This window comes from Hyalella azteca, unplaced genomic scaffold (assembly GCF_000764305.2).
Source record: "Hyalella azteca isolate HAZT.00-mixed unplaced genomic scaffold, Hazt_2.0.2 contig3562, whole genome shotgun sequence".
NCBI lineage: Eukaryota > Metazoa > Arthropoda > Malacostraca > Amphipoda > Hyalellidae > Hyalella > Hyalella azteca.
This window is the reverse complement of record NW_025933809.1, coordinates 2,990-12,441: the sequence shown is the minus strand read 5'-3', so window position 1 is coordinate 12,441 and position 9,452 is coordinate 2,990. Positions and strand designations below refer to the sequence as shown.

The window sequence follows — 9,452 nt, the reverse complement described above, 5'->3', positions numbered from 1 at the left end:
GTATGCCTGCTGTGTTTGCTGTATACCTGCTGTGTTTACTGTATACCTGCTGTGTTTGCTGTATACCTGCTGTGTTTGCTGTATACCTGCTGTGTTTGCTGTATGCCTGCTGTGTTTGCTGTATACCTGCTGTGTTTGCTGTATACCTGCTGTGTTTGCTGTATACCTGCTGTGTTTGCTGTATACCTGCTGTGTTTGCTGTATGCCTGCTGTATTTGCTGTATACCTGCTGTGTTTGCTGTATACCTGCTGTATTTGCTGTATGCCTGCTGTATTTGCTGTATGCCTGCTGTATTTGCTGTATACCTCCTGTGTTTGCTGTATGCCTCCTGTATTTGCTGTATGTCTCCTGTGTTGCTGTGTTTGCATGACTCACCACAGCCCGCATGGGGCGGAGCTGCTATAGACATCAAGGCTCACGTCTGACATTGATGTTGGTGATTGACATCAATTACAGCTTGTGATTAATGCTTGTTATTTGCATTGCCCGCCATCGTTTGCTTGTCATTAGTTTGCCATTCAATCAATTGCCCGTCATCAGCAATCGCATTATATTTTCCTTGATCTGAATTTATCAAGCCATTGCTAAAATATGATATCAGTTTACAGTCCTCGCTTGGATTGATTTGTTAATAAATCAACTCTTAACTTGCTAAGAGTTATTCTTGTTACCATGACTCTAGGTACGCATTAATGACGGCTCGTTTAGCCGAAGACAAAGCGCTGAAAGTAAACTGATGTTATGTTTAACCATCCAAATCATCAAAAATTCTTAGTATTCTCACGATTTTCTATCAACGTTGGTCCGTCCTTGTCTGCAATTTATTGATATGAAATACTGTCAAAATACATCAATCGGCGAGAGGATGCTCCGCAGCCTGAATTAGAAGTTAACATACGTATAGTTATTGGTCGAATTATGCACAGAAAACGTGATTTTCGCTGTGAAAACGTGTACACCGTTTTCTGCGCGTAGCTGGAACTCTGCTAAGATATGCGCTTACCTATGTACAGAGTCGATAATTTCTTTGTGATGTGATCCATTTTGATCAGTATTACTGTATTAATTATTAATTAAAACAATTATCAAACAACTGGAACTGATACTTGATAATAACTTCTTGAAATGCTGCTATATATCATTAACTAAATGTTTTTGTTTTATAGCGTTAAATGATTAAAACGGCTAAGAATTAGTCTCCTAATAAAGAGGATTCGCATTGAGCTCAATCATGAAATATATTTTTTATACAATACACATATTTCATGTGTAAGCATGTAATTTGCGTTTTTATTTTATTTTTTACAACATAAAGTGTCAATGGCAAAATTAATAGAAAATTTCCAATTCTATCATTAATGAGGATGTAATTCTTGGAGTTGAGATCCTCGGTTGAACTGCTAATAGGTTTAGTGAATGCATCAAATCTTTTACAAATGCGCATGGGAAGTAAACCTCCTAAATTTTGGTTCTGGTATTCCTCCGCCAAATACGTCCAACTGACAAACTAGTCCGCCAATCACAGACTGCCAATATTACGTTTTGTATGGAGACATTTTCCTGGGTTAGTTTATAAATTCTAAACTTCTACCTATAGACTTTCTTGCGTTCGTGCCTTATTTTATTAGGATAGGATATACCTTCACATGTCAACATTACTTCCCACCAAGCAAATGACGTTGAAACAACATTGCATGAGGTCGACGTTGTTTCAACGTTAGAAGATTCATGGGTTACTCATAACTCTATTTCTACTACTACTATACGTACTACCTCTAATACTACCGCTACTAATTTCTACTACTGATGCTTCTACTTCTTACTATTTACTATTAGTAGAACTACTGTTATTATTATTGCTTCTATTACGCTAACTCTACATATTACTTCTTATTACATAATACTACTAAATGCTACTCATTTCGTGGTGAAGTGCTGCAGCTGATGCAGCATTTCCCCCGGGTTATTTATTACTTATGAAGTGTACGCGTCTCTATTTCCTCGCCACCTGCCGCCCTGCAGAAATTCAACCTCAACATTTCCGCACACGAAGCTTCTCAGAACTCGGGGCACTGCGCCATGCAAACATTAACTTATTTCTACAGCTTTTGGCCTATAATCAAATTGTTATGAAACATTTCGTCCGTTATTTTTTAAATTCTGACTGAAAAATAGAATTAGTGCGGTAAAAATTGATGAATGTGTTCTTTGGTGTTGATATTAGCATCAATTGTGCGTAGTATAAGAGCCTGTGTTAGCATTTTGTGCGCAAAGGTCAGGCGTAGTTTACCTGAGCAGAGCCAGCGATTGGTTGGCTCTGCGCCCGCGCTGCTAGTCAGTGCTTCACTAGCAGTGGTGGAGTGAGGTGTGCGCGTGTGTGTCTTGATCCAATACTGTGAGAAAACCTGCTAATGTCACACTATTGAGTATTGTATTTGAAGTGAAGATGTTAATCATGTGTAGCTTGACCCGTAAAGTGCAGTGAGTGTCGTGGAGAATAAGTAGAAGTGCCTCGGTATGCCCGCCGCTACGAGTGCCGCCATGCAATGCGAGAGGGGCAACCGCCTAGCGGTCTTCCAGGTGTCGCGGGTGAGCCAGGCTTTCTAATTTTCTTTTCTTCTCGCTGCAAAATTTCATTATATTAATTTATTAATTTCATTTCGATAATTTTTAATTGAAATTCAGCGATGTCGCGATGCAGGCTAACAACCTGTGTACCTTTTTAACGTATGGGTAAGCATGTACGTTTTTGCTGGAATCAGTGTTTTTCGTTATGTTGTCTGCTTTTTCTCATTGGTAACGGACATGGAACATAATTTTCCCTATGTTCCCTAGATTGATTTACATTAACTTTTCGACAACCTCCCCACTACCCCCTAAATTATATCAGTTACCCTGTTTGGGGTAATCACCCTCTTGGGCTAAATCAACCTCTATGGAATGATTCACCCTAAAGGACAATTTACCCCAGTTGTCGCACTTGATCAAAATTATCTTAATAGTCGGCATAAATGCAGAAAATTCTTCCGTAAAATTTGTGAATTTCTTGAAATCAAGAAAATTAAATCGAACATCACCATCAGTTTTCGAATCTTGGAACCATCTTGCTGTTTTTATAGGGAATAAAGAAGTAAAATTAATGATTTATCTCTGATTTATATCATCATTGTCCGAAAGAAGAATTGATGTTGTCGAGAAAATGTCGAACGCTTAATTCGTTCTGCTTGATACTCACATTTATACTGCTTGTTTTGTGCAGCTGCGATTATTAATAAGCTCTCATTTCTGTGCTATGGGCCTATTTTTCAAGTATTCGTTGCTCATTATTATTATTATTATTGTTATAAATTAGTTTAGCTGATATTTGTCGCTAAAAACTATAGTGATGAGAAGATAAGAAATATAGTCCAACTAAACATTTGTTTAAGAAAATTTTGTATGTACAGAAGAATATTGATTTCTTGTTTATTGAGTTGAAAGATGTGGGAAGGCGCATGGAGTTTAGTGGGAAAATTTGAGGTCATTTTTAATGCCCCCTCACAAGTGCCCCCCTCACGGAATTGACCTCTTGGGGTTGTAGGGGTCATTCGGAGGAGACAGAGAGGGGTTAGGGGTTTAGGGACCTATACAAGGGGACGGCTGGACCCCTTTAGGCCCCATTTGCTTTTAAGGAGACTTTTTAAGGCTCCCACGGGGGAGCCTTAATCACTATCACTATCCTCGCTTTTTAAGCGAGGATAGTGATGTTCACTACACGGCAGTGGTGATATGTGCACCACACGGCAGTGGTGACATGTGCACCACACGGCAGTGGTGACATGTGCACCACACGGCATCACAATGCAGTTATCACATAACAATTGTACTACGTACATACCACATTTCTGGCGTTGCGTACTTGAGTACATACAAGGGTCGGGAGTTGTGGCGCTGGCCATCAGTGAAGGCCGCGTGGCACTTCCTCATGCCACGGTGCCACACCATTGCTGTGGCGAGCCTATACTTGGCACTTCCTCATGCCACGGTGCCATGCCATTGCTGTGGCGAGCCTACACGTGGCACTTCCTCATGCCACGGTGCCATGCCATTGCTGTGGCGAGCCTAGTGGCAACTGCCATCAGTGAAGCATGCGTGGCACTTCCTCATGCCACTGTGCCACGCCATTGCTGTGGCGAGCCTACACTTGGCACTTCCTCATGCCACGGTGCCACACCATTGCTGTGGCTATCCTCCACATATATCCTGCATTATAACACAAGAACGTCACTTTTGTTGAACATGTGCCATGTTGTGATGCACATGTGCCATGTTTTATTTCATGACGCATTCCTATGCAATTTGTTTCGCACATTTATGAACAATTTTTTTTCACTTGAGTCTCGAATTAATGGTTTGTCCACACACGACGCACTTTTGTCAAGTCTCAAAGATTTAGAAAACACCGCGTGTTTTCATGACTCATTTTATACTTGCGTCACACTCATGAGTCGTCCTAATCCCGATAGTGTGACGTTGTAATCCAGATAGCGTGACGTTGTAGTCCCGATAGCGTGACGTTGTAGTCCTGATAGCGTGACGTTGTAGTCCCGATAGCGTGACGTTTGTAGTCCCGATAGCGTGACGTTGTAGTCCAGATAGCGTGACGTTGAAGTCCCGATAGCGTGACGTTGTAGTCTCGATAGCGTGACGTTGTAGTCCAGATAGCGTGACGTTGTAGTCCTGATAGCGTGACGTTGTAGTCCAGATAGCGTGACGTTGTAGTCCCGATAGCGTGACGTCGCCAGGACGGACGCTCGCCTCAGCGCATCCGGCGCGACGTTGCGTCGTCTTCTCGCCGACCTCGTCGGGTCGCTCGACGTTATTACGGCTGTGGTTGTTTTCTTGTTCCTGATCATCCTGTTGTCGACTGTCATGTTGTCGCATGCCATGTTCTTAACAGTCTTGCAGTATCATATTTGGTATCATGTTATTCCTTGTCCAGTTCGGGGTTGAAGAAGTGGAAGGGAGTTTGGAGCGTTGGGGTGAAGAAGTGGAAGGGTGTTTGGAAAGTCGAGTTGTAAAAGTGGAAGGGCGGCTGAAGTGTGAAATTGAAGGGAGGTTGAAGTGTGTTGAAGTGGAAGTGAGTTTGGAGTGTTGGGTTGAAGCTGAAGAAGGGTGATTGGAGTGTTGTGCTGAATAAGTGGCTTTAAGTTTGGAGTGTTGGGTTGAAGTTTTGGAAGTGAGGTTGAAGTATTGGTTGAAGAACTTAACATGAGAAATAAGTAGTGTCATAGTGATAGTGGTGCTCTGCGTGCGACGGTATAACTGCGCATGCGCGTCGTCGTGTACGCGTGTCTGCAATGCTCGCACGTAACAGTGTTGCGAAAGTCAGCGTTTGCTACAGCTCTATTAATACGAAGTTTGTGTTCTTTAACGTTCTTGTTGTCGTGGCTCTAGACGTCATCGTGACGGCTTCGTTACGCTTTTACGTCGGCGACGCTGCTAACGTTACGGAATTGTTACGTCGCGACACCGCAGCAGCAGGATTAGCACCTAGGCCTACGCTGGCCACAAATAACTAGAAAGTGTTTGATACATTTCTAGTGTATGTTAATCATTTTAATTCAGCCAAAACTTGAACTCAATCTATACTTATACTTAACATAAGTACAGATTGCGAAAGATATACTTAAAATTTAAAAATGGGAGTTCATAATGGAAAGTTGTCTTTAGTTCTGTCAGTTCAGTCCACTGTAAAATAACGCTGAAAATATATTTACATTGTGAGAAAAATACAATTAGAAAAAAACCCTCGTCATCTGTGTGCGTCACGTGTCTGGTCTGCGTCGTGATTACGTTACCGTGACGTGACCGCGGTGAGCGGCGCCGCTAGTGACGTGTGACGGCGAGAACGTCGACGTTACCGCGCTATGCGTTACTGCGTCGTCATGGGAACGCGTTAGCGTTACTTTACACTCAATGGCGTTAGCGTTATATTGTGGTCACTGGAGTTAGCTTTTCGTTGCACTCCCTGGTGTTGGCGTTATTTTGCATTCACTGGAGTTATATGTGTTGGCGTTATATTGTGGTCACTGGCGTTGACTTTTCATTGCACTCACTGGTGTTAGCTTTATTTTGCAGTCACTGGCGTTGACTTTTCATTGCACTCCCTGGCGTTAGCGTTATTTTGCAGTCACTGGAGTTAGCTATTCATTGCACTCACTGGCGTTGGCGTTATATTGTGGTCTCTGTATAGGTGCTTGCAGCCTACAGTACACTTGGGCATCGTAAGGGTGCCATAGGACCTGCACCTGACGGGGACGCTGCTGGCGAATTGTCGTGACAAAGGCGCTTCAGCGGCGCCTGGCGAAGCAACCCTAACAAAATTTAGAGTCGCCCCAGCTTCTGGTAATCCAAATCAGAAGCTGCCGCGTCTGTAAATTTTCACTGGGTAACAAAATTTAGAGTCGCCCCAGCTTCTGGTCTGTCTCTTATACACATCTAGATGTGTATAAGAGACAGCTGCAAGCCCTACCGTCAGAGAATACCTTCAGGACTCGACGAGATTACTGAACGCAACAAAACACTTATAACAACAACAAGGTACCTTTAAAGATATTACGAGACACCGATAAAAATATTTGCTAACGATGCATTACAACAGCAACAATATCTGATGCTTTATTTCAAACAACACACAATTACTGAAAGACGTAATCTTCACTTCAATACAGATAATATTCCAAGCTTTATACTTCCATGAAATCGCCTTGTAGATCGCTCTAATGTATCAGTATCGGAGCAGCAGTCATCAAAACTCGATTCCACCTAGTTTAACAACCTCTCGAAGGACAATATCTGCTATGCCAAAATGCGATCATTACTCCTTACAAGGATCAGTTTCAATCAGATGGCACGATTTTCTAAGATTATTACTCCCATAATCTGATGTAAGAAGCTTTTCGGGAAGACACTTCCCTCAACAAATCTAGCGAGTGGGCGTGGTCGCATCTTTTCGTTAAATTTTACTTTAAATTTCGGGCCATACACAGTTTTCCCACTACCTTTGAATATGTATCGCTCAATTCGTCGTCTCTCTAGTTTCATTCTTCCACGCATCGAGTTCCAAACTAAGCGCATGGTTCGACCATTTTCCATTACTGCCGCTTTTCCTTAAATGACGATTGGAGTAGTGGGATACACTGAAATTAGTCCACACAGATGGTTTGGGGATGTCGAATAATGCTTCGGGGCTTCCATCTTGACTACCCAATTGTTGAGCGACTGCTGCATATCAACTTGCTGTTGAGTAGATTGAATGCCACCAATACTACCACTTTCAACAATTGCGTAGGATGATTGAGCTTCAACGCCGTCATTATTTTCATTGTAATTAAAAATGAACTCCCGCGTGGGAGATATGTTGCATGGACCAGAAGCAACTTTGAATGGTATAACTGGAGGTGAGGCGTTAGTTGATCGATGTCTCTCCCTCTCACTATTCTGTAAATCATTCGAAGAGCCAACCGTATCGTAACTCATACAGGATGCTCCATTTCCAAATTCTGATGATTGGGGCGAGTTCAAGGAGACTACTGAATGCACACTCGAAAAAAGTTCATTACAATTATTCTGGTCAGTCCCTGGTGTACTCAATGGATTATAATATTCTCCGTTCGGCATGAGCTGGGGAAGAGTCTTTCCGAAAGAATTGCTGTGTTGCTGAGACAGTTCAGATGAATTAAACTGTTCCAAACTCGTGATCTGTTCAAAATGAGTGTGAGGAACCTGAGATAAATGGGAAGGATATTCTTGAAAATTTCTCGATCCGTCTAATGNCAGCACCTCCCTGTCCCTGCCAGCACCTCCCTGTCCCTGCCAGCACCTCCCTGTCCCTGCCAGCACCTCCCTGTCCCTGCCAGCACCCGCCTATCCCTGAGGGGACATTGTTCAGGAGAGAGAGATACCCTCACATTCGCTCTCCCTGGAATGAACGAAAGTGCGGAACAAACGGAGAATGACCTACAGGTGGCAGTGGAATGGAGCGGCAGTGCAATTATTGTTTTTTTGCGGCAAAAAATATTAATTCTGAAACAATTAATACTGAAGATTAGAAGCGATTACTATCAAAGGGCAATGGGGCAAATTGCTCCATACCCGCCGCCGCCATAGCCACCGCCGCCGTCCGGTCGCAGTGGTCATTTTAATAGACCGGCCGTCGGGTCGCGCGCTGGGCCGCCTAACGGTGCGTCGCGTGTGCCGTGCGTCTGTGCGTGTACGTCGTTATCATGCGAGCACTGAGCGTATTCTATCTTATACGCAGTGTAGAGTGCGTTTTGGATTTGCGTATAAAGTGCGCGCTGCATCGTTCGTCGCGCACTAATACGCCGCACTGACCACAAAATAACATACAGAGCCGACGTAAGCTGGCCTATAACGCATTGCTTGTACCCATAACATACACAAAACTTACGTTAGCTGGCCTATCACGTAAAGAAATATAACATGTACTAAGCATGCTTTAGAACGAAAGGCGTCCATACATAACCTATACGAAGCCTGCGTACGCTGTCCTATACGGTATAATCACTAGAATGCATTACTCGATTCAAACAAGGAAACTAGTATAACCTAGCCTTAGCTGCTCAATATGTATGATAGGTGCGACACGTTTTAGTCGCATGGACTGTCGCACTATACATTATGAATCTAACCCAAATATACAGAACTAAGCCTTGCACAAAGAGAAAAATAATTTTTCACAGTCTATCCTAATCTATCATTAGCAAATACTCTATAAAGTACCGCTAGTGACGCGTTGTTGTATGCACTTAGATACATTATGAACTTAAACTAACTATACCAATCTAATGTAGCCTTGTAAATCAAGAACTGACTGACCTCACCTAGTCTAACCTAATCTACTTGGTACCAGGCTAGTGACGCTTGTTATGGTCGCAGGTGCTGTGGCATCTGGACATCTTCAGGCGGAGCTTCAGGGAACTCTCCGGCCACGCGTGCATGCAGGGAGCCTGCATCTTCTGTGCGCTCAAGGTACGTGTCTTGTCTTATGTATCCTTATCCTGTGTCACGTATCTCTTATCCTGTGTCACGTATCTCTTATCCTGTGTCACGTACCTCTTATCCTGTGTCACGTACCACTTATCTTGTCTATTCTCTTCACCAAAATGAGTTCTATGACTCGTTGTTAGTATTCAATCAAAACTACTAAATAATTGATATGAATTATAATAATTCGAAAGCACTTTAGAACTGGTGAAATTTTATGAATGACGAGGAAGTCCAGAGAAGGAGAATAGAAATTCTAAATTAACAATTGTATGAACAACCGGGAATTGTAGAAGATGAGAAAAATAACAATACAGAATCCCAATAGAAGAGATAAATAATAATTGTATGAAGATCTGCGAATTGTGGATATTTTATGAGATATTTTATGAATGAACGGGGA

The 9,452-nt window shown here is 42.6% G+C and overlaps 1 protein-coding gene across 1 annotated transcript in view; it reads left to right on the top strand.

The window, feature by feature from the left end:
• LOC108679165 overlaps positions 1-9,034 on the top strand; it is a gene marked incomplete at its 3' end in the record, with an annotated part of 26,412 nt that extends 17,378 nt beyond the window's left edge. Inside the window, 1 exon segment of the mRNA XM_018167755.2 lies at positions 8,942-9,034. Within this exon segment, the coding sequence (XP_018023244.1) occupies positions 8,942-9,034 (93 nt within the window).
• Positions 9,035-9,452: the final 418 nt, after the last annotated feature.